The sequence below is a fragment of the Pseudopodoces humilis genome, chromosome 5 (genome assembly GCF_049639895.1).
Source record: "Pseudopodoces humilis isolate 2021_Gansu_Grassland_sample_001 chromosome 5, ASM4963989v1, whole genome shotgun sequence".
NCBI classification, from domain to species: Eukaryota; Metazoa; Chordata; class Aves; order Passeriformes; family Paridae; genus Pseudopodoces; species Pseudopodoces humilis.
In genome coordinates, this window is record NC_142204.1 from 58,726,248 (window position 1) to 58,748,883 (window position 22,636).

At 37.4% G+C, this 22,636-nt stretch overlaps 1 protein-coding gene across 2 annotated transcripts in view; it reads right to left on the bottom strand.

Moving 5' to 3' along the window:
* Positions 1-22,636, bottom strand: part of SLC2A13 (solute carrier family 2 member 13) — a 146,482-nt gene that overhangs the window by 24,414 nt on the left and 99,432 nt on the right. For both annotated transcript variants that reach the window (XM_088055244.1, XM_005519191.3), the window contains exons 5-7: positions 21,325-21,488; positions 17,164-17,284; positions 5,063-5,188 (exon numbers count right to left, since the gene is read on the bottom strand). In XM_088055244.1, coding sequence (XP_087911370.1) covers positions 5,063-5,188; positions 17,164-17,284; positions 21,325-21,488 — 411 coding nt within the window. The remainder of the gene's footprint in view (positions 1-5,062; positions 5,189-17,163; positions 17,285-21,324; positions 21,489-22,636) is intronic.

Genomic DNA, 22,636 nt, shown 5'->3' on the forward strand with positions numbered 1-22,636 from the left:
GCATTGTAATAATTTTAAGAGTCTCATCTGCTATGCATTAGACAACAGGCAGCCCTGCATGAATGCAAAGCTGACCAGAATACTCTTGAGGCTGTGACAGACACTGGCATGTCCCCTGTTGGACACAAACCAATCTGTTGTCTCAGAATCCAGCTAATGAACTCCCATGAATTTATTTTTTCTAACCAGTGGAATCTAGTTAGCATCCAGGCTTGAATGCCAAGGTCATTAGGCACACTCCTGAAGCTGGTAAAGAGGGTTTGACTGCCTGCCTGACCCACTTCCTCTCACTGCACAGGCACTTTTCCCCCAAACAGGTTTCCAAGACACATTTAAACCCCTCAGTGAACAAGCAGATATGAGCAACAGGCACACAGTGAAACACAACAACATTACTGACCATCTGTAAACATGCCATTAATTTTACATGGAAGGAATATGCTTAGGAGAGCAGTGGCTAGAGGAAAATAGAGCTTCCCAAAGACAAAGATCTTCTGCATTCTCGCCTTTGCACTGACTGCCCTTATAGAGAGGGAAGAGCTTCTATATTGAGAAAAGTAGGATTCTCCATGAAACATTAAACTCCCCTGGCAGGGAGATGTTCCTCTAACAAAGTTAATAAAAATGGCTGAAAAGAGAAAATCACTCAGCTCCTCTCTCTTTATAGATTTCTGCTCCAAATCGTTCTCCTTTGGGGACTGTGGAAACTTGCCAGCTAATTGTGTGGACAGGATGGCTTCTAGGCTTGTTTCTGATCTGACGATGATGTTATTATTTCTTCATAATTGTTTACTGTGTAAAATGAACATTATTCTCTCCAGAGGAAGACTGCTCAGAGTTGCTCATGAGAGTGTTTTAGCTCAGTTTTAGCCTGCTGTCGTCTTGACAACATACTCATGTCAAGGTTAATGTCACATCAAGGCACTGTAAGTACCTCCTTCCCTTGCAGTTATTCTTTCAACTGTAAGGGTAGTAATGCAATTTAAAGTTTCTTCATTCTTGGCTGACCTTTAGGAGTATTGCAATTACACACAGAGAAATTTCAAGAGAGAAATTTCTCTGAGTACTGTGGGAGTAATTGTAATTGTGGGGGAAAACCCCAGATTTTGGGTTGTGTTCAGAGAGCACAGCACTGAAAGCAATCACCTCTACATTTTGTCTGGGCTGAGAGAGGGACTCTGCCCATGACCTCTGTTGTGTCACCTGAGCTTCATATTGGAACCTTCCCATTACATCCCCATCTGTACAAGTGAGATAATGCTTTTTATTAAGTTCATGGGGATATCACAATTCAATATTAATGAAGAACAGAACTGCAAGGCTTTCTGTGATACTGCTAAGTGCAAAACTTCCCTAAATCTTGGAAAACAGAGTCCAAATGCAGAGCTGTGAGAAGCACACTGAAAGAAAAGATACAGCTCTTCTTCTTTTACTACAAAATAAATAATTAAAGAATATTCTTGCTTACTCTCTTGGATCCATCCTTTATGTGTCCCTGGGCAGAGCTGGAGGCGGTAAGATTTGCATGTCAACAGCTATTTTGCACACTGGTTCAGAAATACCAAAGGCAGCAAAGCACCTGCCTGTACAGGTGCCCTGGGCAAGATGCTCCTCTGTGTTATTCTAATACCAGTCACGCTTATGTAGCTGATGAAATAATGAAAAATACATCTCTACTGCTTGTGGTACATGCATGATCTTACAGGCACAGCCATTGCACATCACCCGTGCTGCTTAAGCTCTGACTTGGACTCGCTCAGATTTATTCTTGCACAGTCTCTCTCTCCCCCAGGGCCCCTGCCAGCCACTGAGTTCCCAACATTCAACAGAACCCAAATGCTATATTCTTCTTGAAAAATATGTGGATGCTTTAATTGTCTCCCTGGGTTTCCATGACAACCTCAGCAACATAAACAGCCTTGCTGGCAGCCACAGGAGACTGAAATCTCTGCTCTCTTCCCTCTCCTCCCCAAAACTTCTCAATGTAGAACATACCGTAACCAAAAAAATGCAATTAACAATGGAGGTGGTATCTAGTACACCTGGCTGGCACTGGAGAAATGTCTTGGAAATAAAATGCATTACAGTATATTATGCAAACAGTCAAAGCATTGCCAGCTACATCACTGTTATCGAAGTACCTTGGGACCAACAGTGAAAAACAGTGAAAAACTATAAATGCATAAACAGAAGTTTTCTATGTCAGTTTGCATGGCTGCAGAGAGCTTTAAAAAAATATATGACAAGACCTTCTCTGTTGGTGCTTCTGAGCACCTCTCACCTTGGTGGTAGGTTACACGTCAGGAATAGATAAGCCCCTCAGTAAATGTCAGGACAGTTGGAGTTCAGATGGCTGCAGCTCCCAGCTTTCCAGCAGGAAAATCAGCAGCAGTAAAATGCTCTGCACGGTACTGTCAGCCTGAGTCCAGGAGACGCTGTTTCTCTAACTCCTGCATCAGCATCATGAGAGCTGCTGTTTCTCCTAATGCTCAGACATCTGAGGTCCAACAAGTCCCAAACACACAGCTCAGATCTTTCTTCTCTCCTTAGCAAAATTAATGGCAAAATAGATTTTCCATGAGCCAACCATAACCCTGGAGGTTTTAAGCCATTTAAACTCATTCATCTAATACTGGATGGCATGAAACCATCAGGATACAGAGGAGTTACAAAGGAGGCCGCTGATAATTATGGCTATCAGCTGTCCATAGCTCACAAAATCATCTTTCAAATTATTATTCTACTTTCTGATCACTATAATGCTGTGTATTTTTAAAGTAATTGCCCCTGTATGACTAGTTTGTGAAGAAGTAACTTTGTGCAAGAAAGGCCTGCAATTTCCTTCACCAGTGCTGTTGGCTTGTCTCGGGCACTTGTTCTCCCTATGCTGCCGGGGAGATAAAGATGCCTCTGGCTGCTCTGAGACAGCTGGGGATGTAACTACGCTGTTTTCCCTGCAGCAATCTTCCCTCGGCAAGGAAATCCTCTGGCTTTGTGGGACTGATTTTGCTGTAAAGCAGACTCAGGATTTGAGCAAACAGAGCTGGGGGATGGTATGTGAATGTGAGCCCTTGGAAACAAAAATCTATGGGGATTCCCCCGGGCCAGTAAGCAGAAATACATATATCTGTGAGAAGAAGGAGCAGCAGGAAAAGGAGAAGGCAAAATGCTTCCCTCTTCCACAGGGCTTGGAATGCACAGAAGGCACCACCTGACATTTCGCGGCTTGAAGGATCAGCTTTTTGAAAACTGCCTGATTACACAGACCAGGTGGAAGCAAGACAGAAGTTAATGAAATAAACACTAGAAGCGCTGATGAATATTTAGAAAAAGAAATGTGGATATTTTATTTATTTTCCAGCTTAAGGGAGGACTTTCACAACAGTGGCTACCAATGTAACATATATTAAATTGTTTCATTTCCTCTTGAAGGATTTTAAGCAGGGTCTTCATGCCAGGAATTCTTGTTCATGGAAAGACTGCATTTTGCAATATGATAAGGAAATATTTCTTCTTCCCTATCTAATTTACTCCAACAGGGTATACAGAAAAGAATGTATGTGAGACTGAATCGTGAATATGAAAAAAATTCTTATGCCTGCATTTATCACGCTAAACAATACCACTGGCTAATAAAATAAAGTTTAATTTTATCTATCAACTATTCCTAACAAGTTTTTGTTTGCATGTATGTCTTTCTGCATTCTAGTCTGCGTCTGCTAATTACAGATAAGTTACTTAAAACTACAGCATATAGGAAATGGATGTTGACTTGGAATATAAAGAGACATCTGTTACCTTACAAATATGAGAGTCCACATGCTGCAGATCACATCAGGGTATCAGACAACATTCAAGGTATTTTCCATAGTGTGACATTGAAGTTAGTCACAGAACAAGCAGGTCAGATGAGATTTCGTAGTTTTCACAGTTATTTATTAACTGTAATAGCCCCAAAATGATCACAGTGCTTTAAAATTAGGATTACAAAAAATATAAGCGTCTCTTTTCTGCACCTGGAAATAATTACTAGGCCTAATGGTACTGAAATCAAAATGAGGGCAATTTTAGAGTAATTTTAAATTAATGATTCTACAATTAGTAGATATTTTCATACTTTTCAACCTCTGTCCAATATGACTCAATGCCATAAAGACAGTTGGGTTTAAATTCTGAGAAATATCTATGAAAGCTAAATAAAAAAGGCCCGAAACACCACACAAACCTTTGCCTATTCCCTAAGAATGTTCATGGTGTGTGGGCGGCTGAGATGAATTATGTCGAGGTGGTTTTATCAGAAGTAATTACATAATTCCCTTGTGGCTCTGAACCATTCTAAACCCTGATCCAAGCCCTAATCATTACTAAAGTATTCATAAAGCCTCTACAAGACAATGTTCTAACTCACAAAACTATTCCTTTGGAATAGTCAGAACTTCAGAAAACTTGAAGGTTGCTGTGACTTCACAGGAAATTTTGTGTTGCTTAAGAAAGAGTTTTCATATATTTTGCAGTTGCACCTATGAATACAGACATTTTTACACTCAAGTGCAGCATATGGCATGACACCTCTTTCAGGCAGAGAACCACATAAATCTGAGGCCAAACCCTATGCTTTTGACAACTTGAACTTTTCAGATTTTGTTAATTTTAGTTTATTCAGCTGAGCTAATTGTTTCTTTGGTAGGCCAATATTAAAAGTGTGGTTTAATTAATGCATTTAAAAAGAAAATTAATTCAGAGAGCTTTAAGTATATAACTAGGGAATATGCCACTTCAAATGAATGAAAAACATTAAGGAAAGGTAATTTTCCTCATTTCTAGTGTACTTTTGCCATGCTTCCTAAGTGACAGAGTACACCGAAAGGGCTGCACACATCAGGGTCAAGGCTTTGATTTATTATTAAGAAGTAATTACTCATTTTTGACAATGCCAAGTTATTTTCTTCTTCCTGAACATCTCAAGAATTTAACACTTTTTGTAAAAGCAAAATTGTTCTCAATATCATAAAATACACTCTCTGTAGAGCACAAGGCTAAAAAATACTGACAAATGACATACCTGCCCCAAGCTGCTTTCATTGTAGAATCTTTATCAACAGGAATGCATGAGGACTCAACAACACTTGAGTTATTCAATTTGTAGCAGAGACCACAGTCTGGATCTAACATACATCCATTGCAATAACTGAAAGAGAAAAAAATAAATACTTAAGCAACACTTCATTCATTTGTGGATATCAAAACCAACAGCATCTCCTAGTAAGTCTTGGAATGCACATAGTTAAGTTGTCAGTGTTGAAGACAAGAAAAATAAGTTTTCCATAAAGTATCACATACTGATTTCACCCTCTTCTGCAACGAATTTTGGTAGTCCATCTGCATCTACCCTGTGATAACTGATCTGGTTGCAGGACAATTCATTCACAGAATAAATTTTAATTGAAAAGACACAGATTGGAGATGAAGAAAAAGAATCATAATAGAATCATAGAATGGCTTGAGATGGAAGGGACCTTAAAGATCATCTAGTTCCAATTAGTCTCCTGCCATGGGCAGGGACACTTTCCACTAGACCAGGTTGCTCAGAGCTTGATCTAACCTGGCCTTGAACAGTTCCAGAGATGGCTCATCAAAAGTTCTCTGGGCAACTGCTTCAGTGATACCCTAACAATTAAAGGGTTTCTTCCTAATACTTACTCTAAACACTCTATTTCAGTTTGAAGTCATTCCCCCTTGTCCTATCATACATACCTAATAATCAAACTATAATTTGGGCATCTATGGATATGAGTCAGTCAAAGATCATAATACCACGTGTCTCCATGAGCAAACTCGGCACCTGTATTTCCACAAAATTTGATAGAAGGAGTCATTATGTCAATGGAGGCAATTCACATACAGGCATCTAGTGCCCAAAAATATCCCATCTGCCCCTCTCCTATCACTGCAGCGTGCAGTGTTCTTGCAGATTATTTCCAGTGCAAGTGCATCACACTTGCCAGCTCTGTACAGATGTCTCCGATTTCCTTGGGAGTCTCAATAAGCACGAGATGCTAACATTCAGGCAGTTCCCTCAGTGCCATTCTGTTAGCTGTTCAGGTGACTAGACAGCAAAACTGCTCTCTAGATACCACTGGCTGCACTGACCACATCCTCGCTGACTCTACTGGCAGCCGAGACACCAAGGGCTCTACAGATACTTCACTGAGGAGTCAGTCTAAAATCTGTCTCTGAAACCTGACTGATGGGGATGTAGGTATGTGAGCTACAATGGCATTCCAAAGTTCCCCACGAAGTGCAAGTGACCTGAAAGCTGCTGGCACAAAGCCTTGCAAACACTCACTCATTGCTCCTGTGATTAAACGACACAGGCATTTATCTTGCCTGGAAGCCATTTTAGATTCAGACACACATTTTCACCAGTAAAGCCCCTGATATATCTAAGGGATAACTTTAGGTGGCAAAAATTAAAATAATTAGCAACTGTAAAACATAAAGTCTGGAAATTTGAAAATTAAATTCAACTTTGAAATGCAATATCTGGAAACATATAATTAAGGTGACCAAAGCAGCTTTAACATACACTCCTGTAACAACAAAATCAAGAAAATTATCTTTTCTGAGTATGTATCTTTATCAAAACAAGGACTTTGTGAATTAAGGAATATACTGCCTAAACTACTTAATCATTATGAGAAAAATTAAAAGTAGTTGTAACTGCAAAGTCTCAAGAAACTAAAACAGTAAAGCAGATTATATGAATATAAAAAGTCTGAAAGTAATGCTTAAAATCTAGTTATTCAAACTCTTTGTATTATAATGCTTCTAAAATAATTATATGGTCAACTTACATGGCAGATGGCAAAAAAAAAGAGCTTGTATTGTGTTAAGAAAATGTATTCACATTCGGATTTTCCTATTTCTCCCAAGTTTCAGAAAAGCGTGCTCTTTGCTATTGTGTTCTTTCTAAATTATTAAATTACTGCAGAATTTATATGTTGTCTACATTTAGAATACAAATCTATTTTAAACACATCTTCCTCTCCTTAACTGATTGGTCACATTCCAGTCTAAACAGCTTGGGTTTTTTTAGTTAGGAAAGCTGCATTAAATCTGATTTTAATTGAGATAAGGACTGCAGAAAATATTTTTACAATGGAGATGAAGCAAAACTTTCAGATAAAAGTCAATAGCTTCATCTACCTGCAGTAAACATTTCTTCTCTTGCAAAAATAAATGAGAAAATTGTAAATCTACAATTAGCAGCTTTTAAAGGAAAGGACAATACCACTATACCGGTAGTTGCATGAGATTTAGTTGCATTTTGTTACATTGATATTAGCACATCAATGGCAATAACCAAAAGAGTTTACAGGAACAGAAGACTGTAAGTGAATGAAAACATTTTTATAAATCACAAATGCATTCAAGTATGGAATAATGATACAAAAATAGTATAAAATAATAATATTTCTTATATTGAAAAGAATCTCATGATATCAAACAGGATTGTGACATATGATTTTCAAACTATAGAACATTTTCCACTGAAATGATGTTATCAAAGTGTCTGTAAACAACATGAATTTCTAAAAAGACACAGTCATTAGTGTCATCTTTATGGTGTTGCCAGCAGAGGACAGGACAGGCACTGGACACCTGGTTTCCCTCAGTGTCCTCACAAGAATCAATGCAGAGATGAACAGCAGAGCTGAATTTGCACTCTCTGTTCCATCCTGCTGGGTAACTCCATGTAACCTCATGTAGTGCTGGGTATCAGTAACAGGTCAAGCGGGAAGCACAAGATATCTTATTTATTCCTCCCTCCCAGCCAGAAAAAAAAAATTGAGAGATTTGAGTATTGATTCCAGTGTCTGTCTACATGGCTGCTAGTTCAGCTGATCCTCTGGCTTTATTAGAGATTGTAGAAAAAATTAGGTTGGAAAGGACCTTTAACACCATCAAATCCAACTGGTCTTCCTGTTGGCATTCAACATAATAAAAGCTGCTGGATTTCATGTCTTGCCAAATGTCAGAGGTTATACAGAGTTACTCATAAAAATTCAAATAACTTAAAATTATTATTTTCCATGTCTTTTCTGAAATTTGTCTTTCAGATTGAACAGTTAAATAACAGCTCTTTATAAACCCTTTAGATTTGGGTTAGGATTTCCTGTCATTACCTACATAGTGAGTTCATACAATCAGACTCAGACTTTAGATTTTAGAGACAAGACTAACTAATGCCAGAAAAAACACAGAAGTCAAACACACAAGACCTAAAGCCATTTCAAACCTAACTCCTAGCAGACTAACAGTAGGCAGCTGCTATTCAGAACATTTAGCATTCTTCTGTGTCCTGTTTTATCACTGATATAAAATTTTATGTTGTCTTTGATGAGGTATATGGACATTGCTTTTTCCAGAATGATGACCAATGTTTTCTCCTCCAAACCCCCATTATTACAAACATTACAATTGTTTCATAACACAGTAAAGAAACCTCTATCAATTACTAAGTCTAATTATAACAGAAGATACAGCGTGAAATAAGCAAGGAAGCTTTTTTTTTTCCAAAGAATAGTTAAAAAATAATCAAAGACACTAGGTTCTGAGGCTGCTTACTCTAGAAATAAAATATATAGTAGTTTCAGGTTTATGCTCTTCTTCCCTCTAGCCCCATTATTATTTGCTAAATTATTTAAACAATTTGAAATTGAGCACATATTCTGACATACATGCTCCTAGTGATATAAATAATATAGTATATAGAATATACCAGGAAAGGAAATGCAGAATTTAATACTTGCTGACATGAAACTATCTCCTACAGAGTTCACTCCTGTCCTCAGAAGTACCTTATCAGTCCTATCAATATATATATATATATTGAAATACATGACAGAGGATGAATCTTTAAAAATATTGGTAATTCTTCAAATCCAGACCAGAGATCAGTTATGGCCTTGAAAGCTCTAGATAAAAACACTCTCGGATGTCGGTAGGAAAGGAAATTTGCATCCAATTATAAAACAGGAGATATGCTTCCTCTAATTATCATGAGATATTTATATTTATTCTAAGTTTATGAGCTAGTGTCTTGAAAACAAGCTCATCTGTGAAAAGCCAGTTCAAAATTCCCAGGCAGGATGGTTGTCTGTAAGACTGACAATTCAAGATTGAAATACCTGAGAGAGATTATTTGATTTTGATGAAACCAGGCAGCATTACGGCAGAAAGGTTTTACAATCAGCCTGTTTCACTCCCCGCTTGCCAGCTGGGCTCCTAGGCAACCCAACGAGAAGACAAGTGTCTAGACTTCAGATGCTTCAGACTATGAGACAGAATAACAACAACCAGGGCTCTCAGGTTCCACAAGTCAAAAAATGCCCAGCTTCTTTGCAGATCAGTGGCAGGAACTCAGCAGATCAAAGTAGCCTGGCCTCTCAGTTTATGGGGAACCGCCATGGAATGGGATTTCTGGGTTCCTGTTTAAACATCACAGCATGGAGGAGCTGTCTGTTAGCAGAGTAGATATCCCCAACCCTGTGATTCCTCACTGGTTCTGCCAACACACTCAACACATGTCCCCTTCATCCAACCACACAGGAATAACTGATATCTAGAAAGACTGGCAGCACCAATTTTAAGGTCCTTTGATAGCAATTTCTTGCCAGCCTGAGTAGCAGCAACTTTCAGAACTCTCTGCTCTGGATCAGTCTGCCCAATAACTGTTTCTGAGGTTGGAGGTTGATCACAAAGGCCACAATGCCATCCTCTCTCACAGAGATCCTACTCTATATGGATGAATTACCAATTGACTAGCTGTGTCTTTCTTGATACCAAAATCACTGTTTACTTTCCTCCTAACCGTGCCATTTACTACACTCTAATGCAATCTCTAAAAATATTGAGTAAAATCTCTGACCTGCCAAAGTGACTCTCCAGGTGCTGATGTAAGGTTCCTAACTCCCCATTTCTTAGAATACTCCATACTTATGTTTGTTTCATCATTACATTTTGCACTTGAAATTTGCAAAATGACCTTGTAAGTAATGACTCTCCTACAATTCTCAGCAGTCTTGTAATCTGAGCTGCAAGTTTTGCCTTGCCACTTTTTCTTGAGTGATGTAGCACTAAAAGGCCTATGCCCAGTGCCTTTGCTCTGCAAGCACCATTTCTCTTTTTCTCACATTATTTTGACTTTTTCAAGCCGAACCTCAATTGAAAAAATTGCAACAATTTTCATTGCCACATTTTCAAGGACTTTTAACTTTGCTTTCCATATTCTGTAATGCAATTACAAAATGTATCAGTGTGTTCCTATTGTCCTATTGTGCTACAGAAATGCAACCTGAACCTGATAAAGTATTCTAGACTGTGTAGCTGTACAGAACGTAGTGCCTGATTTCATAATATTCTATTGCATGAGTAGCAGAACAGCCACTCAGAGTATCAAAACATCCCCAAATACAGACTTTTTTTTGTGGACAGACTCTTTCCACTCCTTTTGGATTCATCATTCACGCTGAGTACATGCTGCAGAATTAGCCTGAGTACATGAAGAAGGCTTTTTATGGGAAAATGTGATAGATCTGCTACATGCAAGTTGGATCTGATGATCCTTATGGGTCCCTTCCAACATGAGATATTATATGCATTTTGCTCATAAATGTCCTGTCCTGTCCACAGAATAAATTCCACTGTTGTGAGCTTTTTTAACCCACTGCTCCTGCTCTAAGACTTTCGGACAAATACTGCAGTATTTGTACTTATTAATTAACTCTTATTATTAAGAGTACTTATTAGCTCTGTTGACATGTTAGGATATTGATACTTTCAGCCAGTTATACAAATAAGGATCTTAGGATTTTTTTGACAAATAGCTTACTTAATTTTCATACACAAACTGACATCAGTTTGGTAGCAGGACCATGTTTAAAACAGCCTGATGCTTGTGCCTGAGGGCTTGTGCTGTTTGCACAGGCTTCACTGCACCTCAGGCATGAAATCAAACCATTCTTTATACTTCTGATGGTTCCTGTCTTGCTTCTAGAAGTGAAGCACTAAGTTCAGGTTACATATAAATGGATAAGAATATAGGGGATGCTTTAAGCAGTTAAAACATGTGCTAACGGCAGATAACACTTCCAGCTGTTGTACCCGGGACACAGGAAACAATAATTTACAAAGAATGAGAAAAATCCACTTGGACTTCAAGAGCACTTTCCTGCTACTATAATAGACCAAGCGACAGAAGTTTATTTGCTGAGTTCTACCAACCCTCTGTTAGGTAACACATTTAGTGGTGTCCATAAGGAAAAGCTATAATTTATAATCCCAGTGCTTGGATGCTAATTGCAGTTCTGTAATTATACCACACAGATACTCCCAACAGATCTAGATCACAGTTATGTCCAAGTATAACTGTAAAAGTTTCTAGCTTTTTTTCCCCAGGATTGGGATTGGCAAGCACGAGCAATGGGTTTTGCGTTCGAACCTAGGATGTTTATTTTTCTTATCTATATTACATTTTTACAACCCTTTCCCATCTTCAAATCAGGCTCCTTCTCCATCTGTTCCACTTAGATGATTCTTTGGTGTCCTCCCTAAAGTTCCAGACCAGCCATAAATCTTTACCCTTCCTGATATGCCACCCACATATAAATACATTAGCTTTCTTAAAACATTCCATAAACCTTCTCAAAGGCTCCCATTCCTCAGCTATGCAACATAATGTATACAACCTCATAGAAATTGTTTTCAGTCTCTTGGTGTTTGCAACTTCTGCTTTAGATGTGGTGAGGATCCTTAGATCATCAAGGTTATCCCACTACTGCTGTGGGACTGTGCTGAAATGCTGACATCACATGAGAAGTGTCCTGATCTACTTATAGGTATCAGTTGCCTCTTGTCTTTGATGATCTTTCTTTTCTGAATTTATAGAGCCTCCAACTACAGAGCTTCTTGATTTACTCCTGGAACTGAGCAACACAGACAACAAAGAGAAATAACTGACTTACACATGCCTTTATTTTGGACAGAATGGCTGTCTCTCCAGCATAATCTTTTTTCAAAACTACTTTTCCAAAGAGACCCTACATGTAGATACTATATTCCCAGCTTCCAGGCAGATCAGATAGAAACCCTGTTTAAACTTGATTAAAATCATTCTTGTGTGACAAAAACCTGCAGACCATGTAAAGTGTAACACCATCACTTTGGAAAATTTAAAAAAATCATTCTCTTTGCTGTTTTGTTAAACAGCAAAGTCATAGAAGTACTAGCAGAGATGTGAAGTGTTAATGGGTTACTACTGTATGAATAACACCTTGTTTCCTCACTAATGCAGAGTTTGAGTCAAAGTATGTGGAAAACTTAATGGTTACAGGAACTGCATTGCACTCAGACATCATAGTTGAGCTAAGTTACTTTACAGATCTTTATGTTTAAATTGATGAGAGGAGTCTTTTCTCATTCACTTTAAAGATGCTTACTACATGGATGGACATATTCCTTCCTATCCTTTATAATTTAAAATAAAATTACAAATTTTGATTGATAGGACCAACATGCCAGCACAGGGAAAATCATTACCGAGCAATATATCACTGTATTATTAATAAATTTCAAGACTATGTTGAGGTCTTTTCACAGTTCTGCAACATAAACTATCAGCATTTTAACTATACTTCATAAGAGCTGGAAAAAGCATTCTCAGACATGTTTACCTCTTTATATATTCATAATTTTCTGACCTCAATGGCCAAAACACATTACTATATTTATTATTGCAATTCTCAGTTATCAGAAATTACCAGTAGCTCAGGCACTTTGACATTAGAAAGAGAAAATGAGAATCATATTTTAACAAATACTGGTTCCGTGATACAGTGACATTATGAAAAATAGCAATGCCTAGTTTGCTGATAAATTAGATTGTCAATGAGTTCTCAATAAAATAAAGTACAATATCTAATACACTTACTACATGCATCCTAAGGCTTTTAAATACAATTAAACTAGCTTCAGTCACTAGATTTGCTGAGTTTTTCAGGACTGATCACAATTACATACTTCTGCTATACTCACAAAGAAAAGATATATTTCTGTCCATCTTACTTGTCCATTATCTTACTAAACAGCTATGTGCAAGTACTAAATATTGTTGCCTTCATCTCGGTGGTGTGTATTTGCACAGTGAGCTAAGGATCATGAACCACGTGAGGGTGACTAATGCAAAAATGAACAACACAATCCTTGTGTGCCCAGCACAGCTGGCACCGCCTGTATTATTTTAATCAGTCTGAAGACAATCTGTTCAGGAAGGATTCCGAGAAACTGTGCGCACAGGTATCATTTCCCTAAGATATGAGGGTTACCTAAGCTTAACACAATATTTACCACTTTCATATAGTAACTGACATGAAAAATACTGCTTAGGCAGAACAGCTTTGCATTATGTCTTCTAAAGCAGACCAAGTTTCCAGAAGTGCAGAGAGACACACAAATGGAGACTAAAGGAGCAAGAATACAAGGCAGCAGGACCACAGTCATTTTACAGAAATGGTTCAGTGTCCCAAACAGTCACATCACTGATTCTTTAAAGACTGGGAAAAGGTGGGAGGATAGCTAATGAAAGTGCCCTAACCTAAACCTCCTTCCAGAATCAGGCAAGTTCCCAGTACATTTACAGAGTTTTGGTAGTCAGAATAATAATAGGAATGGATAGTTCATCTTTTCACTTCTAAGGTGATAAATTTTGGAATGGTGTTGCTTTCTGTTCTTAAATCTACCTTTGGGATTTCTGTGGCCCTGATGATAAGTACGATCACAGCTGCTGAGGAGATTAAGATCTAATAAAACAGGTGGTCACACTGCAAATATCTACACAACCTTCTACAGCCGAGTGTGAAAATTAAATTTGATTAATAGACAGTACAGAGAGGAGCATTCACCCTGCCTCTCCTCAGTGAGATACACACCCCCTTCCAGCTGTAAGGAGGCAAAACAAATCACAGTGTTTGGAGTGCCCTGCTGAATTTGTGGTATTTCCACTATTCAATTTTTTTTCACAAATTAATGAATTATTTTTTTGGCTGTTCAACTACAATATTGTGCACCTCTTCAAAATGAGAAGACTTTATTTGATTTATTTTATGCACAGCATATCTTGTTTTTATGTACCTTGTAACTCCATTGGCATGGCACAGCTCTTTGAGAACACAGTACTCAAGGCTTATGTACTTTTTTGAATTAGGACAATGTCTGGGCTCTTTATTTGCTAGTCTTTCTATCTTCATCGTTACTCTAGCAGTAAGAATTAGTCTGTGCAGAGGAATATGGATCTGAAGGAACAACAAGCAGACTGTAGTAGCTCTAAGGGTTCCTTAATGGACACCCACACTTACTTTAACCCAATGGATTTACAAACATAAAAAGCATTTTTACTCTGCACAGTATCAGCGAAACTTCTATCAGGAAAACAAATTCTACTGACATTTTCATAACTTGTAAATACATTTTGACACAGACAAACGCAAGTTATATTTAGGAAACACCCCCACACTCTGAAATGCCCATGCTGCAAACAGGTTTAGATTTTAAGTTTACCCCACCTCAGAGAAGCACTGTGTCCCCGTAATAAGAGGAAGAGAACTACGACATGCATTTGTGCAGGCACATACTTAAAGGCAGTTACAGAGAGATGGCATTACGTGTTCATTTTCTGAAGTCCTGCTGCCTTTTGCCTCTCCCAAACTTTCTGAGACCTCTTGAAGACTTGCAAGATACAATGCTAAGCAATCTGAGACACCAGCAGTTTTACTAAAACAAGCTAAAATATGGGTTAAAGAGCAAGGGACCACTGCCATTAATTTCCTTCCTTTTACTCTGACTGGATATTCTATTTGTCTGTACAGCAACACTCTACAGCCCTAGACAGCAGGTATCGGTACAGTAAAGCCATTATTCTTAGAGTAGCAAAGAAAATATGCAAGACTGATGTTATAAATAGTAGACTTTCACTTCCAAATCCTCAAGTTTGAGAAACTTTTTGATTCAACTTTATAACTGCCATGGGGAATACCTCCAAGGCCAAAAGGAAAAGAGAGGTGAGTCACAATGTAAAGCTCAGCCTTCAGCTTTTCTCTGGTTTGCAGTCCCCATCTCCTCTTCCTTCCAAGACCATACACATTATGCTGAAGTTCTAACCCAAGTGAAATGCTGAAAACACCATCTACTTTCTCATGACAAAACCAGTATTTTACATTTCATTCAGGTTATTGACAATGTGCATAGAAAGCAGGCACACTCGGATCTTAAACAGCCACTTTTCCAAGTCAAATATAATATATGCTTGTATGTTGTACCCTTCAGAAATAATTGTATTTATGATGCTGAAGGAATTCTTCCTTTGGCTCCATCCGGATCACGGTTTGGTGATGTTTTGAGGCATAAAAATGTATACAGTTTTAGGTAAACAAGTGTGAAAGCTATTATTAGGCATATCAATCCCTACTTTTCTGTACAAACACTTTAAATACTGGGTGCTGTAACCTAATTCTGTGTTTTGTGGGAAAATGCATCCATTTATTATTTTCAGCTCTCCTGGCTTTTGGGTCTCTCTACTAAAGTATAGCATAAGATTAAATTAGAAGCACCTAAAGATTTCTCATATGTTGTTCATTACTTCCTCTTCTATTCACTTCATCTTTCAACAAAGAGAGCTCCTCCTATTTTAAAATAAAAAAAAAAAAAAGTATTCCAATACTTCATGAAACAGCATGCCTTTATGAGAACTATCTGCTTTAACTTTTCTTGCTTTTGCCCAGAAGTGTGCACCATGAAAGCCATGGAAATTTCCTTCCTGACTGGCTGTGAATATGAAAATTCTGCTGAATATTTTTCATTGTTTTTTAAGTTGGACTAGCCATATTTCTTGTACGTAAATTTTATATGGTTTCAGGTTACATTAACCATTAACACCTGGCTTTATTAAATAATAAATTATGAGTTCTGCAAAGGGTGCATCCCCTCTCTCCAAGCATCCTTTCCAAACAGTTAACTGAAGTACTAGGCAAATCCTTCTCACATTTTTTCTTTTAATGTAATCTGATTCCAAAAGGAGAGTATCTTCCCCCTTTACCTCTTCTAACCAGACTACTCGCCATTTTGTAGACAGGCCCATCTCAAAAATTGCAAAATTATAGCTGACTCTGCAGTAGAAAAGAAGTAAAAATATGCATTTTCAATATAGGAATCATTATATCTGATAGTAACCTGTGTTGTGGTAATTTGTAACTATTTACACTCAAGGAAGACCTTCCATCCTCTCCCCAGTTTTCTATAAATCTTCAGATCCTCAGAATCTTTTCCCTAAGACCTCTGGCACAAGAAAAACCATGAACCATATTTCTAGCCAGTATTGCTACAAAACTAGAAGTGTACCTCTCATTTCTTGATATTTATCTCTACTACAAAGATGCAAATTTTGAACATAATTAAGAATTTCTTCGGCCACTGAACTAGTCTTCTCTGAATAGGGAATTTTCCAGTCTATCAGCTAAATGAACATAAGAGCACTCACACGTGAATAAACCAAACAAAAATATAGAAAATTACATGTACTTAAACCCCCAGAAGTAATGCTATTTGAAACTGTGACTGCATATTGGAAAATAGTTCAAACCCCACACATTTATTATAATTGTTTATTGATACGCAATTATCTGAACATTACTTTTTCCCACTCAGGAAAACAACAGGCAAGGAACACATCTTCTTGAAGAGTTTACAGCTGCTATACATGACAAGCAGACGAATAACAGCAAGCATTTTTATAAATTCCTTATAAAATATTCTTGACTTTGTGTACACTGTAACTTGTAGCAGGTGTGATATATTAGAAGAGGCATATGTGGAATTTGCCACTTAACCACCTTATTTCATCCAAGAAATTCCACAGGAATAGTCAGAGAATTTAATCAAAAAGTCTAATTTTCTCTACAGAGGGAAGTTGTGATTTTAAATTTAGCCGTATAGTTTAGTTCCTTGTACTAGGCTTTGTGAATAATTGCCCATTACTCACACTAGGTTGTAAAACTCAGTTAATTGGAAACAATCTTCAAGAAGATTGGATGAATGATCATGAATTCTCACCTGTATTTTGTGCAGGTAGAGTTTTGATGTGAAGGATCTGGTGGATTAAGTGTGATTCTTGGCGAGACCTGAGCTGATAGCAAAAATCCCGAAGCTAGGATAATGAGTGCTACAGCAGTACCTAAAAATACAGATAAAGAACAATGTGACACTTCTCTCCAGAGCACATGAAATAGTTCTCTATTGAACTGAACTCTGCTTGGCACCCCATCACTACGCATACAGCATTCCCTAAGGAGTTGTGATGAGAACCTAAGAAAAATACCTTTTGCTACATCCACATCATAAATTAGGATAGATATTAAAGTCAAGCGCACCAGTTTTCACATCCAGACACTAAATTAGTAGGTTGAGACTCTTTTCATCTGTGGAATTGATGACTGCTTGAACACACAGGTATTATTTTTGGTGTTGAAAATAATGTCATAAAGGTAAAATATATTAGTGGCTTTGAAATCAACATACTTCTCCCCACTCCACACCCAGACTTGGAGACTTCTTTGAAACAGAAAGTAGCATCAGCTTTTTCATTGACTCTACTTCCCTTTGTGAAACTAGAGAAATTAGACTTTTCATAGGAACACCATCAAAAAGTGCAACATATCTTGTTTCAAAGAGCACACATAACATCTGCTGGGAAAAAAGTCCCTTCCATCTTTTTGCTTCTGTTTCCCCCAACAAATTCCTTGTGCACAAGCTGGTCAAAATGATGAGAGGAAGTTGCCATATAAGGTTCACACTGTGCAACAGGCCATTACTGGAACGTAACTCATAGTTTTCCTACCTCATTTGCTAGACACACAATATACTGTATCATTTTAATGAAAACTGATAAACCTTGCTGCTCATGGTACTACTGCAACTGCCTCAAACTCAGACTTATAAAACTTTACCTCTTGCAACTTGATGACACATTGAGATATGTTTTGTATAGAAGTTTCCTAGCTGGCAAACACACCAAGTATGTGAAAACCTTTCTCAGAGATAAAAATAATAAATGTCTAAAATACTAAGATTCATATAATAATGTTGTCTGTGAATATGCCTGTGCAGCCATGGCCAATAGGCAGGAATGGTTGGACCACACATTGACCTGAGCTGAGGCAACTAAGACCCTAAACTCAGCCACAAACTGTATAAGCAGGAAGCACCTTCCCTCCATAAAATACTCCATACTCGGCTCTCTTCTAGCTATGGCTGGTAGGTACACTAATAATCCCAGTTTTCAAGGCAGGCTGGATATTGCACTAGATGTCCTGTACTTTCAAAATGCCATAAACCAGATAGCAAGTATATTTAGACAGGATCTTTAATCTTAATTACATTCATTCTAAGTATGCTCTGTCCTTTAAGTTAACTAAATACATTAACACTCGATTCCAAAATCTCTCAAAAGTACTGAATATGTAAACTTGGAAAACGAAGTTTAATATATTTTCATTCTGTGGACATTTTGCTATGATGAACAAAATCAAACAATAAAAGTCCATCATTAGCTCAGGTGGGAAAAAGGAAAAGGAAATATACTGAAGATATTTTAGATCCTCTGTTACAAAAAGAGATACAAATTGTACAATGCCCAAGTACCTTTCAAATAGACAATTTCTGAAGGGAAAGAAGAAAACACAAATAAAATGAATAATATACTTGTCACAATTCCTGCATGTTTTCCAACTAACAGCTTTGAAGAAAGAAATTAACTGTAGAAAAAGAGAAGAAGAAAGATAAAGAAGTGATAGATAAGATAAAGAAAGATATAAAATGGACAGGAAACTAAGAAAAATCAGTAACTGTAATAGAGAACTAAAACAGTGGGTTTTTTTTTTTCAGAAATTTACTATCATTTTCATAATGCTATCTGGAAGGTTCAATTTTTCAAAAGTTTCTAGTATTTTGAGAATGATAAAGACATAATGAATGAAATCTAAAATATCTCTGCCAAATGTTTTCAGAAAGCAGGAAAAGTTGCACGAGATTACAAAATTAATTTACAGTATATTGGCTTTTAATCAAAATATTAATGTTACTATCTACTGATTATTCTTGTAGGTTTTATCTAATAAACATCTAATCAATTAGCCTTTATAAAAAAAGCAAAGCCCCACATCCTTGCAGCAGAAGGCAAAAGCAGTAGTTTTGTCTTCATTTTATGCAGTGGGAGACTGGGGCATACCTGGTTCTCCCAAAGACCAGAGAAGTTGCCAGTAATAACTCAGTGTAAATTGTAATGTCCTTTGAAATGTAAACCAAAGTAGAGCAGAAAGATATGTCTAAGCTGTGAGAAAACTCAACATGGAAAACAAATCAATTGGTAGATTTAGTACTTATCATTCTATTACACAGCTCTTTTGCTAAGGAAAACACCTCATATCCACCAGTACCTAAATCAAATGTTGCATGGCAAAATTCTAACTAGTACAGAGGGATGATGCACGATTTCATGACTGTCATTATTTGTATTATCCTTAAGAAGGGACTGTAGGATAAAATCACAGCAAGCATTAGATCTTGGCTCGTGACACGGCAGACAGACAGCCAGCAAACCACAAAAAAATGTATTTTAATATTTTTTACTAAGCAATTACTTTGTGTCCAAATATCATTAACAAATAACCCTTTAATGCATTATGCTCCACTGTTAATTATGTGTCCTATTGCTATATCCTCCTCTGATCCATGATAACATGCTTTGTAAGAGACATTTATATCTACATTTCAGATGTGCAGACTTTGAATATGTTAAGCAGAGCCAAAAAGCAAAGAGCTCTGATAATATAAGAAGTGCATGTTGGTTATCACAACTATACAACTGGGCCCAGATAAGCAATAAACTCTTCAAGGGGGCTGGCCAAACATATGAGATTATTTGGGCCAAATAATCAATCAATCAATCAATCAATCAATCCTCTGTTTCAGTAGGCATTAAAGGAAAGGCAGCACCCAAGGATCAGAAGAGTCAGTGTAGGGCCTGGACAGATCCACACCACAGAAAGACAAGTCAACAGACTGTTTGGAGGCACAGAAGGACATACAGGGGATGTATTGTAACTGAAATGGAACAGACTAAAAGTAGTAATTTGAGATTTTCGTTCATATCTTTAAAATGTGAGAAACATGCTTTGAATAACTGTGTACCAAACAACTCATGTCACTGTGCTGTTGCTGCTCTGCCTATATAAGCACATTCAAATACTCGGGTGTACATTAACTCAGCTGAGAGCTGGGACTTGCACATCCAGTGACATGGCAGCTGGTGTACCTCTCTGCTGTGTTGCACTAAGTAGAAATTTGGATCCTTGGCAGCAACAGCAGAACAAAATATGAAGATATTAAATCTTTACAGCAAAACACTTTTGAACACTATTTCAAGAGGAGCAGGAACAGTTTGTTGAAAACATCTGAACCTTCCACACATTCACCCAGAGATAAGTTTTGGTCACAGATCACTTCAGCAAAACAAACACATAAGGCAGGAACAAGCAGGGAATTACCATCCTAATAATAGGACATACTGAACATAGGAAGGCTGCTTGCTCTGTTTTTCCCAACTTTCAAGAAAAGACTATGTGATGAGCTATGGTGTTTGGATATTTGGACAAAATGTATAAAACCAGAATTCTGTCTTTGCTTATCTCATATAGGAGGAGAATTAAATCACATGAATGTATGTAAGGTATTTACTGTACTGTATCTGAGGTAACTATGCAGAGAACTGCATTATATTTACAAAGTGCTGCAATGGTTATGCAATATTCTTTCTCTGGTACACCTTCATCAGATGGTTCTGAATTCCAATTAATAAGCCAATTAAAATTACATATGAGACTTAAAAACTAACCACCTGTGAAGTTCCAGGCATTTTATTCCTTAAATTGGAAAAAAAAAAGGTAAATGAAAACATTGTCAAACATGGCTTCAAGGAGAAAGTCACCTAAAAAAATAACACGCAGTCACTTTTAAATTAGCTTCTAGCTGTGGTATTTTACTTGAAAAATAATAAATAAAATAATACAGTCTTGAAACCTGTATTATTTCAGAGAAAAGATGGCATCAACAATGAAATTTTGAAGAGGACTACTTTGAAAAGAAATGCACTTGAAATTTTATTTTCTTTTCATTAATAATTATGAGGAAAATATAATACACTAATGAAACACTCACCTGTTAAGCTACCAAGCGTAAGTTTCCGGCGACCCATTCTTTCAACAAGCCAGACTCCCACAAGAGTAAAAATGAAGTTTATAAATGCTGTCAGTGCAGCCAGCCAGATTGCAAGCCTGTCATCTTCCACTCCTGACATCTGCAAAATGGTAGCACTGTAGTACCTGTGAAGGGAGAGAGAGACAAATAAGAACACCATTTATTTCAATTTGGCTCATATTATAGTTTTTGATTTAATTTGAAAAAGATCTTAACAAATATCAAGTGTGACCTCCTGCATAATGTAGTTGAAGACTGACACACAATCACCCTGGGAAATCAGGCATAACCAAGGCTTAACTTGCACCTGACTAAAGTTTTGACTGGAGGACATCAAGAGATGAAGTACCATTCTCTTGGCTGTTTATATTTTCAATGGTCAATCATATTCTGCTAGAAATGGGGTTTGCATTTTTAATTTAAATTAATCTGCCTGTCATATCCATCCATTGCTTTATGCTCTTTTTGGGATTTTAGCAGTCTGTATATTGTCTAGGGAAAGACAGCTCAAAAATCAAATAGATTTTCAGTCCTTTTAAAGGTCATACACAACTAATCTACGGCATCCAACATGTTGGAAGTGACACTTGCATCCTCTTGGTTTTAGGTTTTGCACTATTATTTCAGTGCCACTGACGTGCACAAAACTCTCTCTATGGCATTGCTTTTGTCTTAACCAGAAAATGATTGCTTTGAAAAGCCTCAGCACCACACTGCAGGGATGTGAATCTGCACCCAACAGGAGCATTTGACCGCATGTTCTACTTCCTTCTAAATGGAATCAATCTTTCCACACAAATAATAACTCATAAAAAATTGAACTGAGCAAAATGAAAAGGGAGGAGAAAGGAAGCCTACCATTTTTCACAGCAATCAAACGAACACAGACTTTGTGTCCATGTTCTCAGTGAGAGCTAAATAAATCCCCAAGGAAACACGAGTACTTTTGTTGATGATGTAGAAGCACTTTTCAGCTTGTATTAATTTATGCAGACTGAAATACTGAATATTCAGGCTCTCAAACACCTTGCAGTTGACAGGCTCTCACACAGCAATAATCACCAAGAATGTCAAAGCTTGTTTTTTCTGTCCCTGGTCAATCTGTAGCTTCCTTAATGTCCCCTTGCTGTCTTAATGCCCAGATGTGCTAGCCTCAGGAATGTTAGTGATTCCCATTCCTCTATTCCAAGCACATTCCACTTTTTACTTCAAACCAATGACCCATGATGGGCTGAGATGCCATTTTAGACACTACCACCCATAACTGACCCCG